The sequence below is a fragment of the Microcaecilia unicolor genome, chromosome 3, assembly GCF_901765095.1.
Source record: "Microcaecilia unicolor chromosome 3, aMicUni1.1, whole genome shotgun sequence".
Lineage (NCBI taxonomy): Eukaryota > Metazoa > Chordata > Amphibia > Gymnophiona > Siphonopidae > Microcaecilia > Microcaecilia unicolor.
In genome coordinates, this window is record NC_044033.1 from 477,489,635 (window position 1) to 477,513,868 (window position 24,234).

General features: G+C 41.3%; 1 protein-coding gene across 16 annotated transcripts in view; it reads left to right on the forward strand.

Moving 5' to 3' along the window:
* Positions 1-24,234, forward strand: part of RIMS1 (regulating synaptic membrane exocytosis 1) — an 871,728-nt gene that overhangs the window by 475,773 nt on the left and 371,721 nt on the right. For 11 of the 16 annotated variants that reach the window (XM_030199020.1, XM_030199021.1, XM_030199022.1 and 8 more), the window contains one exon: positions 11,659-11,748. The exons of 3 other annotated variants lie outside the window; for them this stretch is intronic. In XM_030199020.1, coding sequence (XP_030054880.1) covers positions 11,659-11,748 — 90 coding nt within the window. Of the gene's footprint in view, positions 1-9,914; positions 9,993-11,658; positions 11,749-24,234 lie in introns of all 16 variants that reach the window. 2 more of the 16 variants (XM_030199019.1, XM_030199018.1) reach the window with 1 other exon arrangement.

Below are 24,234 nucleotides of genomic sequence, written 5' to 3' on the forward strand. Positions count from 1 at the left end.
CCACCACGGGTGTCAGCCCCCCTAGGAACGCCACTGCTTGTCTGTATTATTTAGATTGTAAGCTCTTTTGAGCAGGGACTGTCTCTTTGTATCAGTTGTTCAGCGCTGTGTGCGTCTGGTAGCACTATACAAATGCTAATAATAATAATAGCCAAATTAATGGAAGTTATTATTTCTAAACAACTGCAAAATTATTTAGATGCTGATGGTTTCCTGAATTGGACACAGTCAGAATTTTGACCGTTTTATAGTAAGGAGACTTTTTGTAAGGTAAGTTATCAACATGGGCTACCATTTATAGGTTATTTTACTATTAATCTGGGCTATTAGTAACTAGGTCTCATTGCATACAATAAGACCTGTGCTAAACTAGCACAATTTGTGATAAAATCATCTGTCTTAAGGTAATCCATGTTGGTAGAAGGGGCAAGATGGCGTCCAAATAGGAAGTGTGTGAGAGTGCTCCTCGGACTCACCTCGTTCTCGCTGATATTGATTCCTATTAACATTTTTCTAATGCCCAAGAGAAGGGGAAGTTAGAGGGTTAACCCTGCTCCCGCTGCAAAATTGGAGCTGGGCCCGATGGATAATTTCGCCATCCAAGGAGAGTTGGCTGGGCAAAATGCTTCATTGCAGGGAGGAGCGGCAGAAGGTGAGCCGCTCTTCCCGCTTGAAGGGGACATCACACTGAGTCCAGAGGAGCGGAGTCCATCGGTGATGCTGGCAACGCAGCCAGTTGGATGCCCCAGTTCGCTCAGACCCAACGAGGAGATGATTGGTCTGGGAGCAGGGGCAGACGAAGGCAGTGGATTGCCGAGTGCAGCAGTGCAGGGAGGCACTGCGGGAAACACTGTCGGAGAACTAGGAGTTGGAACAAAGGAGGTGAAAGTTATGAGTAATGGAGGAGTCCAGGAGGAGACTCAGTTTTCAGTTAAGGTTTTGAGGATGAAGAAACCAGAAAGAATTACCCTTGAAAATATTTGGGATGCCTTGGTGAGTCTTGAAAATTCTTTTACACAGAAAATTACTTTCATGTTAACAGTTACTCAAACGCTCCTGGGTAAAGTGGCAGAATTGGAAACACAAATGATACAAACTTATTCCTTTGAAAAAGAAATTAAGAGTGAAACTAATAAAATTAAGGAAAATCAAGCAGTAATGATTAAAGAAAATATATTACTTCAAAGGAAAATAGAAAATCTAGAAAATCAACTATGGTTGAAAACGTTAAGGTTTATACATTTTCCTAAAGTGCCTGCAATGGCTCCTTTGATAACTTTTAAGAGGTACCTTTCAGAAGTGCTAAAAATCTCAGAACAACTTTACCCACCTGTTTCTAAAATATATTATTTAGCACTATATGTTAAGAAATCAATGGAACAAATATTACCAAACATAGGAATTCCATTTGAGGAACTGAATTTAAATATCTCACAGACTATAGAGGATGATCTATTAGGTGTACAACCTGCCACTTTAATTGTGGACTTTGTCCTTCAGCCTGACTGAGATTGGATTTTAAAGTCTTTCTTCAAACACCGATAGGAAGATTTTCTGAATTGTAAAGTTAAAGTTTTTCCTGACATTTTGAGACAAACACAAAAGAGGTAACAGGCCTTTTTGAAATTTCGTTTCCGTGTGCTTCAATTGGGTGGAACCTTTTGGCATAATTTTCCCTGCAAATGTATTGTTAAATTTCAATCTGTTAAATACGTTTGTTTTGAAAGTGAACACTTGTTATCCTTCCTGGACTCTAGACAGGTCTTGACTACACTTCCCCCGTCGACAACTCCTATTATATCCACTCCATAAAGAATATACTCGGAATACCTTCTATTCATTTTCTTAAAATTATCAGCAGATAAATCCTTGAATTGTGTCTTGCCCTAATTGTGGACTTTAGTAGTAAATCTCACTGAAAATATGATGTATATGATTATTTCCTATAAACTAGTGGTAATACTTTCTGTACAATTTTTTTTGTAAAATAAAAAATGGAAATTAAAAAAAAAAAGGTAACCCATGTTGATAACTTCCCTCCTTTATTGACTACCATATTGCATGAACTGTGTTTGATAGTAGTTTAAAGAGGTCAATCTATTCTGATGCAACTCAATTATTTGCTCTGTTTGACTTACCAATAAAAGAGCACAGTGGAAGTTGTTGGACCAGTTTAAATTGGTTTTCAGAGTTTTTGGCTTATAGAACCTATTCGGTACAATGGGAGGGGAGACAAATCCTTAGAATTCTGGCATCTGAATTGTGAGGGCTCCCACTTTTCCCTGTTCTGTTCAATCTGTATAGGAGGACTTTTAGTACCGAAGTACCCAGTTAGGTATCACACACTATTTTATTATTAATTCTTTTTCATGTGACAGTAGCATAGGAATACTCTTATTTGAATGAATGATTGTTTTGTCATAGCAGACATATAAATCCAAATTAATCCTAGTTAAACAAATCTCCTCTGGGTGTAGAAGGTGAATAAATTGTCCTTCTGAGAGACCGGTGATTTGGGAGGGGTCATATTCTACTGTTGCCTACTGAGAAAATACTGGCCATTATCTTTGACTCAGAACGCCCCCCCCCCCCCCCACACACACACAAAAGCAGAAGTTCCCCCTAACAACAAGCACAACAAAGCAAACAGAAGAAGAAGGGAGGTAGACCAGTGTGATACCAACATGTGCAATTTATTGTAAAAAGTCAACTGTTATCACTCGTTGCTGCTGAAGAAGGGAGAGGCAGCCGCATTCATGATTTAAAAAAAAAAACAAAAAACAAGCAAACCTCAGAACTTTCTTTGGCTGTTGGTGTTGTAAGCAAGCAGGACAGCTCCCATCCTCCTATGGTGGCTAGCCTTTCTAATTTCTCTACTGCTTTCTTAAGCGGCATTTAAAAAAAAAAAAAGGTAAACACAAAGGTGCCTTAGCAGAGAAACTCCACTGCTGCACAGTCTGTCAGCGGCGGGGTCTCGGCACGAGCGGATGCTGCAAGTTTTGCACAGCATTGGAGGGGTCATCAGAGCAGGTAGCTGAGACATCCAAAGCACTGGCGCCGGAATCGGGGGATGGGGGGGCGATTCAGCAAGTTGAGGTGCTATTTTCTCGGCTCCCATTTTGATGGGAACCGCCTCCTCCTGCAGTTTCTCCTTCTCTGCCAATGTTGCCAATGTCTCAGCTTTCTCAAAGTCTGCGGGTTTGTCAGCTTCTTCAGAAGGCAGGTTTTCCCCTGAATTTGTGCTTCAGATGTATTGGGCATTTTTACTCCATAACTCCAGTCCTTTGGAGGTGTCTGGTAAAAGGCATCCAGAAAGTCAGTTGGTGGCGGCAAATCGGCGTAGGCATTCCTGGCATTTGGAGGAGGACTTGTCTTCTTAGCCAGATCACGAGATGCCGTTCCTTGAGGAGCCTGATTTTTGTTCCTGATAGGCAAGCTCCTGAGGATTCGGCCCTGGTTGATCCGGGGGGCGAAGAGTCTTGCTCCGAGAGAGGAGCCTTCCATAGTAAGAAGTTTTCACAAAGACAATCTTCAGGAGTTTATTTCCTTGGTTTCCGCTACTTTACGTTTTGAGAAGCAGGAAGTTTCTTTGGTGGAAACCAGGAAAGTAGACCTTTTGGTAAAAGGTATTCGACCGTATGGTAAGACTTTCCTTGTGCATCAGGATATTAGGACATCATTCAGGCTCAGTGGGACATCCTGGATTCAGCGTTTTGTCCAGCTAGATCCATTATGCATCTTTATCCCATCCCAGATTCGAACAAAACCCTTCTGTGTCCTCCGGTGGTGGACGCGGTAGTCTTGGCAATTACTAAGCGTAATACGGTTCCAGTAGGTGGTGAGACTGTGCTTAAAGATGTCCAGGATTGCCGTATAGAGTCATTGTTAAAGAGTACCTTTGATGTCTGTCTTTGCGGTGCAGGCGGCTATTTGTGGTTCTTTGGTGGCGAGGGCTTGCTTTTGCTGGTCAGAGAAGGTGTTAGATAATGCATTAGATGATTTCTTGCTGATTGATGCCGAACTAGCCAAACTGGAGATGGGTTTGGAATTTTTGGCGGACGCTTTGTATAATTTACTGAGCACCACGTAGAAGTCTACGGCTTTTTCTGTGGTGATCTGTCATTCCCTGTGGTTGCGTGGCTGGTCTGCGGATGCGGTTTCCTTTTAAGGGATCGTTATTATTTGGAGATGAGTTAGACAAGCTAGTTCACAGCCTCTGGGAGTCTAAGGTTCCAAGACTGCCGGAGGATCGGCCCAGAGGGTCTGGGCACAGTACTTTCTTGAGTCGTGGTCGCCATGATTTTCGTCATTTTTAGGCCAGATAGAATGGCTCCTGTTTAGCGGTCCAGGTTTTTTCAGAGGTCCTAGTCCTTACTGCACGGCCATTTCCTACAGAAAAGAAAGACCTACCTTTTACCTGCTGTATTAAAAGGGGGCATCCGGCATGCACCCTTTCTGCCATAGCTTGGTAAAAGGGGCCCAGAATGCCTGACCAGGACCTACAAATCAAGAAAGTAAATATACCTCTTCTAACTCAGAGGTACAGAAATCCATTGCTGCACTTCTGGGATCAGGAGAACAGAACAGCTTTAATTTCATTTTAATTTAATTTGAGTATTTTCTGATTAACCAACAATAGTTTACGGCAGATTACAAATGGAAATTAAAAAAAAAATCATAAAAATATTAGAATAAATACATCACTGAGGGGTCCTTTCACTAAGCCACAGTAAAAAGTAGTCTGCAGTAAGGCGAGCGCGTATTTTGGGGGAACCCTGGGCCCTTTTTTTACTGCATCTAGGAAAAGGGGCTTTTTTTAAAGGGGCCAGAAAATGGACATGCGCTAAAATTGAAACCAGCAAGTGTCTATTTTCGGCCTGAGACCTTACTGCCACCTACTGCCCTAGCATGTAGTGAGCGCCAACTACTGTTTACCGCCGGAAAAGTTGCCCATGGTAGAAAATAGAAAATTATGTTCTACTGTGGGATTTGGCACATGCCAAATTCAGAATTAATGTCTGGCTCATGCGCTAGCTGGGCAGTAGTGCCAATTTGGCGCACGCTGTATGTGTGTAGGCCCATCTGCGTCTTTGTAAAAGGGCCCCTAAATCTAACATCCAATACAGCACAAAAAAAACTACACACACATGCACAACCTAGAATTTCAAGGGTCCTCTAGCTAAGCCATGGTAAAAAGTGGCCTGCTGTAGTGTGGGTGCGTGTTTTTGGTACGCACTGGGCCATTTTTACCATGGCAGGGAAAGGAGAAATTAGACCTTACCTGCTAATTTGCTTTCCTTTAGTCCCTCCAGACTGGCTCAGAATGTGACTGATGGGTTGTACACACCTTCCAGCAGGTGGAAACTGAGAGACTGTGACTCTAGAGAAACAGCCAATAAGAGCCCTTGCCAGCCAGAGAAAGATCCAGTATTATCCTACCAAAGCAGAAGGAAGAAAACAGGAAGACACAAAAAATACCAATTGTGCATCCGAAAAGCCTGAGCAGCCAGCAGCAGCATGCTAACACTGAGCGTCTGCCATTCCATGAATGTGTCCACCAACATGCCCTCACATGCCAGACACTGTAATTGAAAACATTTGTTCTTTTAGGCATAAACAGATTCTCTTTGTTTCTCTCTTTTTTTTAATACGTAACATCCAACGAACATAGCTCCCAGGAAATTGGAACCGCTGAACACGAAAAAAACAAAATGAACCAAGGGAGGGGTCTGGGCCGGTCCGGAGGGACTAAAGGAAAGCAAATTAGCAGGTAAGGTCTCATTTCTCCTTCCTTAGTGTCCCTCCAGACTGGGCCAGAATGTGACTGATGGGAAGTAGCAAAGCAGTAAATTCAAGGCAGGGTACCAAGCAACCCCGCTGTAAGGACTTTAGCACCAAATGCAGCCTCCTGACGACTCTGAACATCCAACCGATAGTGCTTGGAAAACGAATGCAATGAAGACCAATTTGCCGCCTTACAAGTGTCAAGAGGCAGGACCAAGCACAGCTCTGCCCACGACGACCCCTGATTTCTTGTAGAGTGTGCTTTAACCCTCTCTGGAATGGGCTTACTCTAAAGAAGTTAAGCCGAAGCAATCATTTCCTTGAGCCAACGGGAAATAGTAGGTTTAGAAGCCATGAGACCTTTGCGAGAAACACCAATCAAAAGGAACAAATTATCTGTGTGACGGAATTCCTCCGTAGCCCTCAAATAATGCTTCAGAGCCCACTTAACATTGAGACACTTCAAACGTCGCTGCTTCTCTGACCCTGATGAGGAACCAAGCACAGGTAACACCACCGGCTAAGACAAGTGGAACCTAGACAAAACTTTGGGAAGAAAGGACGGTACTGTACGCCACACCACACAATTCTTACAGAATTAAAAAAAAAACGGTGACCTACAAGACAATGCCTGCAACTCTGATACCCGCCTAGCTGATGCAATAGCTACCAAAAATACCATCTTGAGAGTCAAATCCTTCACCATACAGGAAGACAAAGGCTCGGAGGCTTTGTAAGAACCGAAAGCACCAGATTAAGATCCCAGCAAGGAAAGTCTAACCAAGAAGGAGGATGAAGAAGGTTCGCTCCCCACAGAAATCGTAACACATCCGGATGGCTCGCCAGCGACTTCCCTTGAACTCGCCCCCGAAAAGAGGATAAGGTCACAACATGCACCTTAAGTGAGGCCAAGGCCAAACCCTTATCAAACCTCACTGTAAAAAATCCAAAATCTGCGAAACTGAGGCCTGAAAAAAAAAAGATTCCCAATTCCTCACACCACACCTCTAAGATCCTCCAAGTCCGCACATAATTCAGGGACATGGAACAATGCCGAAATCGAACCATAGTGCTAACTACTTTTGCAGAGAAACTCTTCTTCGTCAGCCATGCCCTTTCAAGAGCCAAGCCATAAGACAAAATCGACCCGGATCGGGATGAGAAACCAGACCCTGCACCAAAAGACCCAGCGAGACTGGAAATTTGAAGGGAGACTCGATTAGCAGATGTCAAAGGTCGGCATACCAAGGTCTGCAAGGCCAGACTGGGGAGATCAAAATTACCCGGCCGCTGTGAGACTCAATCCCCTGAAGTAGACACCATATGAGAGGCCATGGGGGAAACACATACAGAAGGCCATACTGCTAGGGCTGAAGGAGCGCATCCACCCCCTGCACTTTGGGATCCTTTCGCCGACTGAAAAATAGAGGAAGTTTTGCATTTAGTATGGAAGCAAACAGATCCATCCTGGGAAGCCCCCAACACTGAACTAGTGCTTGAAACGCCTCCTCGCTTAGGGAGTTTTCTCTAGGGTCCAGAATGTTTCGGCTGAGAAAGTCTGCCTGACCGTTTTGCACTCCCACTACATGAGCTGCGGAAAGAGCAGTCAGATGACTTTCTGCCCACTGCAACAGCAGCGCTGCTTCTAGCTCTAACGGATGACTCCATGTCCCCCCTTGCCAATTGATGTATGCCACTGCCATGGAATTGTCTGAAATCACTTGGACAGACTTGCCCTCCAACCGAGGAACAAACGCCAGGAGAGCTAGCTAGATTTCTCTGGTCTCCAACAGATTGATTGAGCAAGATGTCTCCTGCAGAGACCAGAGGCCCTGAGAGTACTGCCTCTGACAGTGAGCTCCCCAGCCTCTGAGACTGGCATCCATTGTGACTACTATCCAATTTGGCTGATCCAGAGGTATACCTTTGGTTAGATTGGTTGACCAAAGCCACCAGCGAAGACTGCTCCGCACCTACGCTGAAAGGAACAGCTTCCACAGTAACGAATCCCTCTGAGGAGACCACTTCTATTGTAGCCACCATGGAGCCTAGAACATGAAGATAATCCCTGGGACTCAGCGCCAGGCACTGCAACAACAGACAAATTTGCGACTACAATTGGTGATACGTGCTGAAGGAAGAAGAACCTGGCCCTGCTGCGTACCGAAACACACTTCCTAGATTCTCCAGCGACTGGGATGGCTATAGACGACTTTTCTGGACATTGACTACCCAACCAAGAGACAGTAGAAAACTTACCACTCGATCCGTGGCCCGAGGACTCTCCTGATAAAGACTTCGCTCTGATTAGCCAATCGTTCAAGTAAGAATGAACCAAAACTCCTTTTTCCTGAGAGCAGCTGCTACTACCACCATTACCTTGGTGAACGTACGAGGGGCTGTCGCTAGCCCAAAGGGTAGAGCCTGAAACTGGAAATGTTTGCCCAGCACAGCGAAGCAAAGAAAACACTGATGAGCAGCCTGAATAGGAATATAGGCTTCTGTTAGATCCAGAGCCATCAGAAACTCCCCTGACTGAACTCCTACAATTACCAAATGAAGATTCCATACGAAAATGAGTCACTCTGAGAGCCCGGTTGACCACTTTGAGGTCCAAAATCGGCCTGAAGGACCCCTCCTTCTTGGGAACTGGAAAGAAAATAGAGTAACGCCCCTGACGAATTTTGACAGAGGGAACAGGACAGATAGCTCAAAGGTCGAAAAGTCTGTGCAGTATCCCCAACCACCAAGGCCTTTAGACAAGAGCAACAGGGAGACTCCACGGAAGCATCTGGAAGAGGATGCACAAACTCTAAAGTATACCTGTCCCAAATAACCTCTAGGTCCCACTGATTGGAAGTAATGTGGGCCCACTTCCAATAAAACTGCACCAACCGAGCGCCCACTGGAATTGGAGGTTGGGCCCACAAGCCTTTATTGCTGAGGACGAGAGGAAGATAGGAAGGAATTTCCCGCCTCCTCTTCGACTACCACGAAAGGACTTACTGCCCAATTACCACCAGGTACACACCGGCGCTACAAAAGTAAGAATATTTTTGTAGTGCCGAATATGACCCAAGTATCAGTTATAAGTTCAGTTGTTCATCTTAAAGGCTATGTTTTAGATTTTAATGTAGCTGAGGTTTGGTTCCCCATTCATGTTGCAAAAGATCAAGTAGTTTTTACACTGATTAAGCTCTTTAGAAGAGCAATATGGGTATATTATTAGTGACCAGTCTAAATACATAAATGGAAATTAGGATGTACAAAAATGTATTTGAATGAGCTTTAGAACAGCAGGAACACAAAATTCTTTTGCATAGTATCATTACTAAAATGTTCAAGCTTACAAGTTAGATGAGATGTGTCAGCAAACTGGGATCTTAGCTAGAAAGTTTGCACTAGTGTACAGACCAATTTATCAACAGACGTAACACAAGTTTAATAATGTTTTCTACCTATGGGACCGCTCCTGCTATGAAGTTAAGTGATTTTTCAAACACACAGCATATACATGTGTATTTCTGCTTAGAAGATTTAAGAAAGTATATATGCATTTTTGCTTAGAAGATCTAAGAAAATTTCACATTTATATTTTGAATAAAAAATGTTCTTGGAAGTTTTTAAGACCAATGATATAGAATTGTCTTCCTGACTGCAGGTTTACCTGCTGTTTTTGTTAGGTAAGACAGTCACAACCACCTGAGGTCTTTTTTCCTCTTTGGAAATACAAAAAAAAATGCCTTTACAAAATATATGTAATGGTACTAAGCAAAAGGATTTCTAAGGAATGTCATAAACTGTGTGTTTATATTATACATTTTACAATCTGGAATACATTTGCAATGTGATTTATCCACTGTTTATATATTTTTGGTGTCTGTAAAGTATTTTGCCTTGGAGAAAACTGTCAGTAATATATCTGGTGTCCTGCTTGCAGCTGCAGTATAGAAAACTGTTCTAGAAATGTAGGTACAAGTTTTTGAACATTGATCTGTATTTTGTACAGATTTATGCAAAAATGCTTTCTTTTGTGTGTGTGTGTGTTGTATATGTATATATATATATATATATATATATATATATATGTGTGTGTGTGTGTGTATGTTTTGTGCATTGCCGCACACAAGAAATTCTGTTAGGCAAAGTAAAACTTTGCCACCCAAGATGCCTTTATTAGAAATCGGTTCTCACTGGAATATTTGCAGGTAAGAACTTTGTTGTATAGTTTTAGCTATCAGTTGTGTGCCAACTGCCTTGGATTGTACTAATGAAGTAGCAACATTTGTGAACATGCAGTAATTAGAAGAACTTTTTTTTAATAAGTGAGAAATAAGGGTTAACGATTTTACATGAATTTTACACGAATGAGATTTGCTGGGTATGTGGTAATATCCCACACATTCCTTTTCTTTATTTTCCTTCTATTGTCTTTGTGCATAGTGTATGTATGAAACTTTTATTTTGTTTTACTTTAAGCAGTTTTAGCTTGTGAAGCTGCATTCTGCCTGCATATGCTAAGACCAAATCAGTGATTAGACAAGTTATTTCACTCCTTTGTGATTGCCTTAACACACATATACTAGGATTTAAGGTTGATATGCTGGTTTTGCAGTACTCTGTTTTAGTTGATTCTGCTCTCTATTACCTTATGAAAAGATAGACTCTGGAATTATTTGATTGTAGAAAATTATCTATCAGTTTTGCTACTAAGGTTTCTAGTTACTTGCTGTAAAGGTGATAAATGTAGTGGGGTAAATATTCAGCTGCATTGAATATCCAGGTATGTGCAGCCGGCTGACACTTAGGGGGTTGTTTACTAAAGCTTATCTCGAGCTATCTGCAGCAGGGCCCATAGGAATAAAATGAGCCCTGCTGCAGATTACTCGAGCTAAGCTTTAGTAAACAACCCTCTTATTCAGTAAAAGGCCAATATTGAGGCCTTAACTGGAGAAGTGAAAATGGGACCATTTGGCACTTAGCCATCTATCTGGTGATAATCAGTGGTGGATTGCTGTCTGTCTCCTGCTGAATATCTCTGGTTAGCGCCTAGCAAATAGCCAATAACATCACGCAATATAATCAGCTATCCTCCGATTTTCAGCATGTGGCCGGCTAAGTTTGGCCGCCATATTTGGCTGCGTCCATAGGTGGAATATCTTTGACCGGTTCCAACTTAACCAGCCAGTGCTGAATATTGGCTTTGTTGGTTAAGTTGAAACCAGCCAAAATTAAACCAATTCAATGCTGGTTACCAGAAATAGCCCGACATTGAATATCCAGGCTCAGTGCTGACTAGCGGAGGCAGACCGGCTACCTCCCATGGTCTGAATATAGCCCCCTGTGTTTTTATGGGTTCCAATTTGTCCGGTTGTTTTGTCCGGTTAAGTGCTGAATATTGGCACTTAACCGGATAAGTGCCGACTCCCCCACCCAGACCGCCCGCAACATAACTGGCTCCAGTTAAATGCTGCTGAATATGCCAGGATTGCCCCACCCAGGCAATTTAACCAGCCAGGATCCTCTCCTGCCTTTAAAATCAGTTTGAATATCAACCCCTGTATATTACTCTAGCTTTTACTTCAATGTACTCACCCTGTTTCATGATAGACAGCATTACAGTTTAGGTTTGAACAATTTTAGAACATAAGCTTTCATTTGGCTTTATTTTCAAAAACAGATTTTGTGCACATTGCCATCCTGCCAGCTCTTTTACATCCCTGTCAATTAAAATCATAATGATTCTACATCTTATGTAAAAATAACATTACTTTATGATTTCTGATATCTAACATTGTATCCTTTTCTTTGTTTTTTCTTTTTGTTTTCTTTCTTCTTTCTCTTCTACCATTGGATGCAATGCACTGGCACTAGTGAACTACAGCCCTCCCTTGACAGGGCTAGGAGTGCTAGTACCAACTGCTTGAGACCAGACACTAGTTTGCATTCACCAGAACGAGAAAGGTATAAAAACAGACTTCTTGATTTCTTCTCATCTGTAATGCTTTTTTTTTTTTGTATTTTTGTCTGTTTCTTCATGCATGCTGGGGATAGGGAGGTGGGGCAAGATTCCTTTGGCTTGTTTTACATGCTTTTCTTTTACCATTGTCACTTGGTTTCGAGATTCTGTTCTGCACTGATATATCATGCAAGTTATGTGTTGTAGCTAATTATTGCATCTGTCTTCTTCTCTGCCTTCTCAATTTTTAAGAGTCTTTTGTATACATATAATGAACCAGAAGTTTAAAATGAACTTTGTAGGCTGCAGTAGGTCACTTGCATATTCATGGGTCAATATTCAAATCAACAGTGTAGAGAGAACACAATATTTGAGGGAGGCCTAGGGTTAATATGGGTAGAGAGGGGGTTAGGCATAGAGCATCACCCCATCAGCATACGTGACTAATTGCATTGAGATAGTAGTGGCTGCACCTCACTGCTCTACTTTCCTTCTCTAATGTGCAGCAGCTGGTGCTGTGTATACATTAAAACCTTAATGGTGGCATGTCCCATTCATGGTTTCATGAGATGATGAATGGGGATGGACCACCTATGAGGGTTTATGCCCAGATTCTATATAGCTTGACCAAAATTGCATGCGTAAATCTGTTCGTATTCTGGATTTGTGCTCAATTTAATTACTTAACAAGCCACTCAATGTCAATAATTGCCACTTAACAAGCAATTATTGACTCTAATTAGCATTAATTAAAATTTATGCGCACAACTTGCTAGGCATATTCTGTATAAATTGGTGCGCATAAATTCTAATGTGTGCAGCCAAAAAGGGGCATGGCCATGAACATGGAATAAGTAGGCCATGGGCATTCTGAAAATCTACGTGCAGGGTTATGGAATACACCTGCTCCACACTTAACTTAGGCGTTGGTATTTACACCAAGTTTTACTTAGCATAAATGGACATGCCTAGGGTTAGGCGCATCAGTTTCAAAATACTCAACTTCACGTCAATTACATCCTTATTACAATTTAGCAATCAGAGGCGCTTTAATAGGATCATCAGACCAGCGTACATCTAAGTTAAAGTTATGCATATACGCGGGAATTCTACCTATGTCATACCCCCTTTATACGCTCCCTTTGAAATACCGCCTGTGTAAATTAAGGCGGTATTTGTAGAATATCGCTTAGGCACCATGCTAGCATTTACCTGGCTAATATTTAAAACTATTTAACTGGAGGGAACAACTCCTGAACGGTTAAATAGCCTAACACCGGCTAAGTGGTAATATTCAACGTGAGATAGCTGGGTATCTCAGCTGAATATTACCGCTTAGTGCATGCAACATAGCCAATTAATGCCAATATTCATTGGCTGACCCGCGTAAATAGGAGATCTATCTTTGGCTTCTATAACTTGTTCAGCTGTTGAATATCAGCTTAACTGGCTATATTTTAGTGGCCAAAACCCCCCAGAAATTCAATGCTGGCCAGCGGATATGACCCTGGCATTGAATTTCTGGGTTTCCTGCTGACCGTGGGAGTTAGCCAGGCTCCCTTCCACGGTCTCAATATCGTCCCCTACATGTGTAACACGTACCTAAATGTGAGTGCCTAGATTAGACACATGCCATTAAAAGAGGCAATTCTACTTGATGTCCGGAAAAAATGGAACCCCCCCCAACATTATTCCAAATAACCCAAAAATACTATTATTAAAAAAATTATTTCTGTTACTGACAGGTGTTAGCAAGATGCAGTATAAAATGGATGATCCCATTTTCAAAATGACATTCAGGAAGTAACCATTAAGATCTGTTTCATCATAATGGTGTTTAACGAAGAAGATAAAGTTGCGATTAAATTTTTGCAACAAAATAAGGCATACGATGAAAAGTGTTTGTTAAGGGAGTTTCCTAATAAAGGTTGGACTAAATTATTTTCAGAGGTCATACTAAATTTTTAAATAGTTGCCAAGTAATTTGAAACTATGTAAGGGGTCCCGTGTTTTCCAGACACCGTGTATAATAAGATTCCCCCATTTAGGTGGCATAGTAACATGGGTAGTGAGCCTGTTCTGTAAGAACACATATGCACGTAAGTGTCTTTAGAGAATATTAACATAACCCTAAATGTACTGCAGGTGCAAACATTTATGACAGGTCTATGGCTCATGTAAATGTTAGCACCTAGATATGACATTTTCCACTGGATTTTATATTTAGCACTCAAAATTGCACACAGAAATTTGAACACGTGCCCAAATTCTGCATGCAATTTATTAAATAATGAACCAATTATCACTGATAATTGGGTGCTAATCAATTTTCAGTGCTAATTGGCAACAATTAGAATTTACGTGCACATCTTGCTAGGTGTATTCTATAAAAATGCACATGTAAATTCTAGTGCGTGCATCTCAAAAGAGGATGTGGCCATTCCATGAATTTGCACGCACTGTTACAGAATACGCCTGATCTGTTATAATTTAGTTGCGGGGATTTACACCAGGTTTCAGTTGATGTAAATCTTTGTGCTTAGGAATTAGGCATGTATCCCAGAACTAAGTGCTATTCTTTAAAAGGCACCCAACTCGGAGTGCTGTTTATAGAATAGCACTTAGCACGCATTTTTTCTGGTGCTGGTTTTTCTGTGCTATATATAGAATTTTGTCCTGTATGTGTACAACTTATAAGATTCAGTAAATTGTATAGTAACATAGAGGGGCATTTTTGATATTACGTCTATGTCCGACTTTGGACGTTTTGCTCTAAACATCCCAAATTCAAATAGGAAATATGGCCATTTTCAAAACAGCAAAATGTCTCTCTTTTTTTTTTTTTCAAAAATGGTCACATGCTAGATGTTTTTGTGCTCTATACATTTATATTTTTGATCCATTTTCGAAAAAAAAAAAAGACCTAGTGAAGAACACACAAAACCAAGCCATTGGGATATAGGAGGAGCCAACACTCTTAGTAGACTGGCCACTCAGACATCTCAGGAGCACAGTGAGGCACCCTAGGGGGTACTGCAGTGGACTTCACATAAAAGCTCCCAGGTACACATCTCACCGTTACCCCTTATATTGTATGCCGAGCTCTCCAAAACCCACCAAAAATCTACTGTCCCCAACTGTACACCACTACAATAGCCCTTATGGCTGACTAGGTCTTCTGTATGTGGGTGCAGTAGGTTTTTGGTGAGTGTGGGAGGGCTCACACTTTCTACCACAAGTGTAACAGGTAGAGTGGGATATGAAGCAAACTAAAGCAGAGGTAGTCCAGAGAAGAAGATTCAAGTTTAACCACAGGTAGATTTCGTGAGAATTGACGCGACTCGGCCAAGTTTTGGCACTCATGCCTTCGTTAAGTGTCAAAAAACAAACTTCTCCTTGACACACATATAAGTGACACAAGTATACATGCATCCAATATGGATCAAGAACATATACTAGCTGTGCTGTCAGTGTTGCAATGCTATAATATATAATTGTATTGCTTTGGTATTGCAGCCTGCTCACTTGATCACCACAGACTGTTCACCAAATAAAATGCTACAGATTCTTTTTGGATTCGTATTTGGTAAATGAAACTCTTTATTCAAATGGAGAGTGTATAAATCACTATTGCTTCAGTATATACAATTGATTAGCTATATACACACTGACTGAGTCAAATTAGGAGATATGCACACTAATTAAACCATCTAACTAAAAGAAAGCTATAAAACATATAAATATGTCTATATATATATTTACATACAACACTGGTCTGGAAGCTCAGGCTCTTATCTCATCAGCCGGGAGGTCAGTTGCAGCGAAAGCTCAGAGTTTCCTTGACCAGGAACAAGCCTTCTACACAACACGTCTGCCCATAGATGAACCTCAGAGTTTCACTGCAAGGAGGGCCCCTTTTTAGTAAGCTAAAGCTTATTTTTCAGAGCCAAGGAAATTTACAGGAATGTACTGGAGGGTGCAGTCACATGCTCTTGGTTTGGGTAAACAAATCACTGGCCAGGTGGCTTATCTCCTGAACTTTGAGCGTATCCTGCCTCCCTCCTGCACAGACTGGCTCTCAAAACATTCCAATCTGTTTTTGTATGTACATGGAAAAAGTTATTTTTGGTCAGACAGAAGATTTAAAAAAGGGTATTATCGATCAAAGTTAAAACTGAAAAGCAATTCTTAAACCATCCATCACAATAATATAATATGTAATAGCATTGGAACACTGACAGCACAGCAAGTATTTGCTCTTGATCCATATTAGATGTATGTATACTTGTGCCACTTATATGACTGTCAGAGAGAAGTTTGTTTTTTGACCCTTACCGAGGGCGTGCATACCGAAATTTGGCCGAGTTGGGTCAATTCTCAATAAATCTTCTTGTGGTTAATTTTGAATCTTGTCCTTCTCTGGACTACCTCTGCTTTGCTTTGCTGCTTTGCAGAGTGTTTTGTTCTTATTTTGGTTGCGTCAGAGTGGGATATGGACCTGGGTCCCCTTTTCTACAGTGCACTGCACCGCACCGGCCACTAGAGTACTCCAGATGCCTATTTGCTGCTCTAATAGGACCAGCCATAAAATCTGAAGCTATCATTGAGGCTGGTATGTATTATTTCTTTCACATCTTTGGGGGAGTGGAAGGGTGGTGGTGACCACTGGGGGAGTAAATGGGGGGGCAATGCCTGAATCTCTTCAGTGGTCATCTGGTCATTTAGGGCACCTTTTTGTGCCTTATTCATTCTAAAAACAGGTCTAGACCCAAATGTTGAAACTGTAGCCATGGACGTTTTCGTTTTGCTCCATTACGGCTGCAAAATGTCCAAGTGTTAGGAACGCCCTAATTCTGACCCTGACTTGGTCCGTTGTGATTTGGACACACTGCAGACAAATTGCATAGGTAAATATCTGCAAAATAGCTTTCAAAACTAGCGATTTGGATGTTTTGAGAAGAAATACATCCAAATGCTGCTTTATGACGCTTTTTGGACGTTTTTCTGTTTTGAAAATGAGCCTCATAGTAACATAGTAGATGATGGCAGATACAGACTTGTACAGTCCATCCAGTCTGCCCAACAAGATAAACATTTATACAGTCTACACAAAAGTTGCCTGTATAAAGGTTAGCCACTCGTAACCACTTGTAACCACTCGCCTCCACCTACCCTCCTCTCCTCCTTCCTGTACACTTTAATTGATTTGATTTGCTTACTTTATTTCTTGTCTATTAGATTGTAAGCTCTTTGAGTAGGGACTGTCTTTCTTCCATGTTTGTGCAGTGCTGCGTACGCCTTGTAGCGCTATAGAAATGCTAAATAGTAGTAGTAGTAGTAGTAGTAGTAGTTAGCCCCAATTATGACCTGCCCATGCTCCTTACCTATGAACGCTCCTCAAATTACATGATGTGGCATTTGATTGCATATAGAATAGAGCATAGTTGCACTGCCGCCATTTATGCACATAAGTGTACACTTATCCACATGGATGGCAGTAGTCTATAAATTTAAGTATGCAAAAGGCACTTAAATTTAGGCGACTTGTTATAGAATGAAGGGAATAGTGGCTAAATACTGCTGCTAACATATAACACAGTGGCCCGTGTTTTAAAATATACAGTTGCCAACTGGTTTGAATATTGACTCATTTATTTGTTTCTGTTCACAGTCTATTGTGTTTTCCCTTTCTAGGCCATCCAATGATTTTAACTGCCTGTGGCTTGGCTTATGGGGGGGGGGGGGGGGGGGGAAATACTATAAATTTAGAAGGGAAATCTTGATGCCGTTATCTTTCTAGCAAATCTTCTTCAGATATACATTAATTTCTAAATAAATATTTTGTAATATATTTTCTGTATATATCACTTGTCCTAGAATATAAAAATGCATAGAACAAATCATTTTCTTATATGATAATAATTAAGGGGCCATAACATACACCTAAAAATACACCTAGGCTTATACTATAACCTATACCTAAAGTTAGGCATAATTTATAGAATGTGCCTAGTACCTGTCCACATGAGTAAATTTAATCGCGGACATTTATGCTAAGTAAAACTTGGTGTATATGCCTGTGCTTAATATAGACACATAGTTTTTAGAAATGCCCATGACCTGCCCATTCCACTTCCCCTTTTCCAATCTATGTCTTAGAATTTATGCCATCACTTTACAAAATATGCTTAATAAGTTGGGCGTATAAATTCTAATTAATGCCAATTAGTGTCAATAATTGCTTGTTAAGTGGCACTTATTGGCGTTGTTTGGCTTGTTAAGATAATTAAGTTGCGCACACTAATCATAATATGACAAGATTTGCGCTCATAACTCAAGTCACACTATATAGAATCTGGGGATTTGTGTGCACTAGTGTCCATTGGTAAAAGAGTCCCTAAGTTAAAAATCTTGCTGTAAGTAAAATACAAAGGTAAACATGTAGTTAACATGTAAGAAATATAGCATCCATAATTAGCACTATTCACAAAAGGGTCCTTTTAATAAGGTGCGCTAATGAATTAAATGCCATGCAGCTTATAGGAATACAGTGGGCAGCACAACATTTATCATGAGCTAATCGTTAGTTTGTCTTAGTACAAGGACCCCAAAATAAGAACTTTAAAAACAACTTGTGTAGGCTGACCTGGTAGCTCTGAATGGCGGTGGGAGAGATCCAGGTTCAGAGTTCCCATTTTGTTTGGTTCATTGGGCATTGGATACACCATGGAAGTGGTATGTTAAGTCCTGGGGAGAGAGAGAAGATAACTACTATTATAGTGACAGCCACTATCAGCAGAGCTGTATCTCCACCTTGGAGTAAGTGCTCCCCTGGCCCTGTGGCTGGCAAGAGTATCTTAGCCACCCAGAGTGGTCAGGGAGTGGTAAAGACAGTACAAAATATTGGTGTTATTTAGTTAAAAATGATAGCATGAGGGATCTGTACTTTATTACTGATCCCCGCTTCTTACTTTAGGCTGGCTGGGACTAGAGGTGCTTAGTCTTGCATCTAGATTGCTTTATTGGCAAAGTTGACTTTTGAGGTTATGCCCTGAATTCTATAAACAGGGCTTTAAATTGAGCACGCAAATGTGGTCATACTCCAAATTTGCACATGCAATTTAAGTAAATGACGAGCCAGTTAGTTCCAATTATTGGGCCCTACTACTACTACTACTATTACTAATCATTTCTATAGCGCTACTAGACATACGCAGCGCTGTACACATTATATGCAGGTACTTTCTCTGTCCCTAGAGGGCTCACAATCTAAGTTTTGGTACCTGAGGCAATGGAGGGTTAAGTGACTTGCCCAGAGTCACAAGGAGCTGCAGTGGGAATCGAACCCAGTTCCCCAGGATCAAAGTCTGCTGCACTAAACGCTAGGCTACTCCTCCACTCCTAACAATCAATTATTGGCAATAATTAGAATTTCTGTATGTATCTTTTTAGGCATATTCTATAAAGAAGTGTGCATAAATTCTAGTGCACGGACAAAAGAAAGGGGCATGGCCATGGGAGGAGCATGGGCGGGTCGGGGCATTCCTGCACTTTATGCATGTTTGTAGAATTAGGGGGATCCACACCTAATTTACATGCAAGGATTTACACCAGGTTTTCATAGGTGTAAATGGGCGCACCTAAATGTCGTCATGGTTCCCAGCACTATTCTGTAAACCATGCCTAACTTTAAGAATGGTATTTTTTTTTGTTCCAATTTTTTCCAATTTTTTTCGGCACCATTTATAGAATATAGTCCTAGATGGATAACGAAAGAGAAATTTTAAAATGAAGATTGTGGCCAGTAAAAATTACTCTAACCTTCTTTGCACCATGAGGGTGGGTAATTCTATAGCAAGGTGCCCAGCTGCCCACTATAGGTATTGGTGATGGCACCTATTTTAAGCCTATTTCATAAAGAAAAGTAGGTTCCTACTTTTCTTCATAGAATGCTTGTGGAAATGGCCAAAAATGTGTGTACATTAAGGCGTGATCACTTATATCAGCCCTATAGCTGGTGTAAACACCTGCACCAAGATGCATAAATGATAGGGATGAATTGTATGCATGCCCCATGTGCTCTGCCCATGATCCACCCAGAATTTGCCCATCTGCACACCCACCAGCAAAGTAGGTGCTATCAAATCATGGCATGTAAAAGCCAATCAGTGCTGATAAGTGGATGCTAACAAGCAATTGGTAGTGTTATCACTAATTAGGATTTACATGCATAGCTTGCTTATTGTATTCTATAAAGCAATGTGCACAAATCAGACCGCATGAATCTCAGAAGGGGCTGTGACCATGAGAGGGGATTAGACGAGTTGTGGGAGTTCCTAACATTTATGCACAGTGTTATAGAATATACCCGATGCATGCCTAAATTAGTCTTGTGCTTTTACACCAGGTTTTAGTTGGCATAAATGGCCTTGACTAAATTTAGTTGTAAGAATGGGTGCTATGGGCCCAATTTTATATATGGAGCCTAAGATTAATGCGCATTAGGCAATTACACCTAAGCATATTCTAAATAATGCGCATAAATCTACGTGTGATATTTATAATATGCCTAGGCATAGTTCATGTGACTACATCTACATGCATCCATATACACCATTGAAAAGCTGGTATAAATCCCTGCATGCAGATTTACGCACACTGGCCCATATTTTATAACAATGCGTGTAGATTTTGGAATGCCCAGGAAACGCCCATTTCCACACCCCTAAGCGTGCAACTTTTTGCCTGCACACATTAGAATTTAGGCACAGTACATTACTTAAAGTTTCTGTCACAGCATTAACAGATAGTTTCTAGAAGAAACAGAAGGGCCAGTTCAGTCCTCATTCCAACCCACCATCCCCAACTCCCAGCCACCCTTCCCAACTCCCAGCCACCCCTAGCTCATTTATAGTCAATTATTCTAAGACAATAAGAGGGGAATTTTCATTAGAATCTGAATTACATTTAATTAGTTTCTTAGAAGCAAACCCTAAATAAATTACAAATTACAGTAGTCAAAAGATCATTATGTTAATCTGATATCCCTGGTGCCTTAAGAAGTTTTAATTAAACAACTTCATAATATTAAGATGCAGACAGTATTCCAGCAGTGAGAGGGGTACTATCTAGTCTTTTTTATTGATTGTCACATGTATGATTATCTCCCATTTGGTGCTTGATGCAAAGAGCTCCTAGCTCTCAGCGAACGAGTCTGTTCTCTTTAGGCTAGAGTAGCAGACTTGGAGGAGCTGAGGGAGACAGAGAGGTACAAAGAGGAGGCCTACAGGGACGTTGTAGAGATGACCCACCTTTAATTTGGCAGGGTTAGGACAGCTGTTGTAGTGGGTGATTTGATTATTAGGCATGTGGATAGCTGGGTGGCTGGTGGACATGAGGATTGCCTGGTCACTTGCCTACCTGGTGCGAAGGTTCACGCGTCACTTAGGATTTTAGATAGTGCTGGGGAGAATCCGGCTGTCTTGGTACATGTGGGTACCAGTGACATAGGAAAATGTGGGAGAGAGGTTCTGGAAGCCAAATTTAGGCTCTTAGGTAGAAAGCTCAAATCCAGAACCTCTAGGGTAGCATTTTCTGAAATGCTACCCGTTCCACGCGCAGGGCCCAAGAGACAGGCAGAGCTCCGAAGTCTCAATGCGTGGATAAGATGATGGTGCAAGGAGGAGGGTTTTAAATTTGTTAGGAACTGGGCAACATTCTGGTAAAGGGGGAGCCTATTCTGAAAGAATAGACTTCACCTTAACTAGGATGGGACCAGGATGCTGGCATCGACATTTAAAAAGGAGTTAGAGCAGCTTTTAAACTAGAGACTGGGGAAGGCCGACAGTCGCTCAAAAGTGCATGGTTATGAATAAGGTATCTTTTTAAGAGTATCGTTTGAGGATCGCGTTGCCTGGACCTGTTCGAGCCACTCTGTTTTGCCTGGATCTCCATCATCCCTCTTGGCTCACCTGGATTTCTGCTGTCCATCTTAGTCTCTCTTCCCTTTCCCTTCTTACCCTGTTCTTTTGCCCCTAACTAATGTAATGTAATTGTAACTGATTTCACTGTGCATTGTAAGCCACTTTGAGTCTGCTTCAAGTGGAAAAAAGTGGGGTATAAATGTTCATAAATAAATAAATATCACCAAAACAGGGAAGATAGGGTATCCCAATAGTGAGGTTGCAAAAGAGACCATAGTAGATCAGGTGTCCTTAATTAAAAATAAAAATCATCCAAGATGGCGACTGTTTGAACAGCCTAAACGGATGCATTCTGATCTGCTCACGAGCCAACCTGGTTGCGAACGTAACCCAATTGCAGATGGGTAAGAGGAGAGGCAGAGTCCGAGAGGCTCCCCATGTATCAGGCGGAATGCCCCAATCGCGCCAGACAACGATGGAACAGTTCCGTGTTGGGTCTGGTCCCGTGTTGGTGTCGACTCCTTTTGCCGGGGCTGGCGCTTCGGCGCTAGACAACAGTGTAGACGGGGCTTCCCTGAGCCCCGTCGAGCGTGCAGCACCCCCGCAACCCGGAAGTAAAGCTTTGGATGCAAGCCCTGGAGCCATGGCCTCTGTAAGAGAACCAGGTGAACAGGGAGGGAGCCTGCACGAGCTGACAACTGGAGCCCAAGCTTGTCCAAGTTTAACAGCTGCTCAGGTTTTGGAAAAAACAGTGAGTACTTTGGAGCAAGCTTCTAAGGCCCCTCTTCCGGATTTTTTGGTGGGAAAGATAGAAAAACCTGCTGTAGTGACTTTAGAGTCACTGTGGGACTTAACTTCATCTACTCAATCAGCTTTACAAAACTTAATTCTGAAAAATATGGAGACCATAAAAGCTCTCTCAGAGACAGCATTAAATCAGATACAAACTAATACACTCCAAGCCTCTGAGGTTAAAAGGTTGTCAGAAAAAACTGAAAAACTTGAACTTTTGGGATAATCTTTAGTTAAAGACAAGAACTATACCTCACAACGCCTGGAGTACTTAGAAAATCAATCTAAAAGACTGGCTTTGCGTTTTATAAATTTTCCTCGGTCTCCTTTGGTGGTACCAATTCAAATGGTCAGAAAATATTTTATGGAAACTCTGGGAATGCTGGAGAATTCGTTGCCACCTATAACACGTGCTTACTATATTCAAACTGGTGGGAAACCACCAGAAAATTTACAACAAGATGCAATGAACCTTACGGCATTCCTAGAATCCTCTCTTGAGGTTATCACTCAACGAACCACATTATTGGTAACTTTTGCGATGGAGATGGACAGGGACGCAGTCCTTAAGCTTTTTCTGAGGCATTTGGACTCCCCGTTTTTGGGTTCAAAAATTAGAGTTTTTCCTGACTTAGCTAGAGATACTCAACAGAGATGTAAGATATTTTTATCTTTACGTTCTAGAGTTAATGCTATAGGCGCAGATTTTCTTTTAAGATTTCCATGTGTATGTAGGATAAAATTTCAGTCTAAGCAATACCAATTTTTTGACCCAAAACAGTTGGAGGATTTTTTATTAAGCAGAGAAGAGGTTAATGTACAAGTTTAGTCACATATGCAACACTGTATGGCAGAGCTAAGTTAGCCGCTCGGGAATCAAGCTGTTCTTTTTGATACAAAAATGTTTAGCACTGTATCATATTTCTTAATGTCTTGGATTGATTATCTAATTTGTGGGCGTTAGTTTGGAATATTATTGCGCAATGTTAATTTGCAGACTCTATTTGGTTTTTATTTTTCAGAGTTGTGTATTATCACTCATAAGTATAAATTATGAATGTTAAAATTGATAAATAAAGAATTAAAAAAATAAAAATCAGACAAAAGATTGCAAATTAATACTGTCAAGTACTGAGCATGATGCAAATAGGAACAACAAACATAGTTTTAAATGTCTACATGTGAATGCCAGAAGCCTAAGAAATAAGATGGGAGAGTTAGAATATATTGCACTAAATGAAAAACTAGATATAATTGGCATCTCGAAGACCTGGTGGAAGGAGGATAACCATTATATCGTAGTGATAGGGTGGATCGAATTGGTGGAGGGGTAGCATTGTATGTTAAGGAGGGCCTTGAATCAAATAGATTGAAAATTCTGCAGGAAACAAAACACATCTTGGAATCCCTGTGGAATGAAATTCCATGTATAAAAGGGAAAAGGATAGTGATAGGAGTGTACTACCGTCCGCCTGGCCAGCATGAACAGACAGATGTAGAAATGTTATCGGAAATTAGGGAGGCTAACAAACTGGGCAACATAATAATAATGTGTGATTTCAATTACCCTGATATTGACTGGGTAAATGTAACATTGGGGCATGCTAAGGAGGAAAAATTCTGTGACGAAATCAAGGATTGCTTTATGGAGTATCTGGTACAGGAGCCAACAAGAGAAGGAAAAATTCTAGACCTAGTCCTTAGTGGAGCGCATGATCTGGTGTGGGAGGTAATGGTGCTGGGGCTGCTTGATAACATGATCAGATTTGATATTAG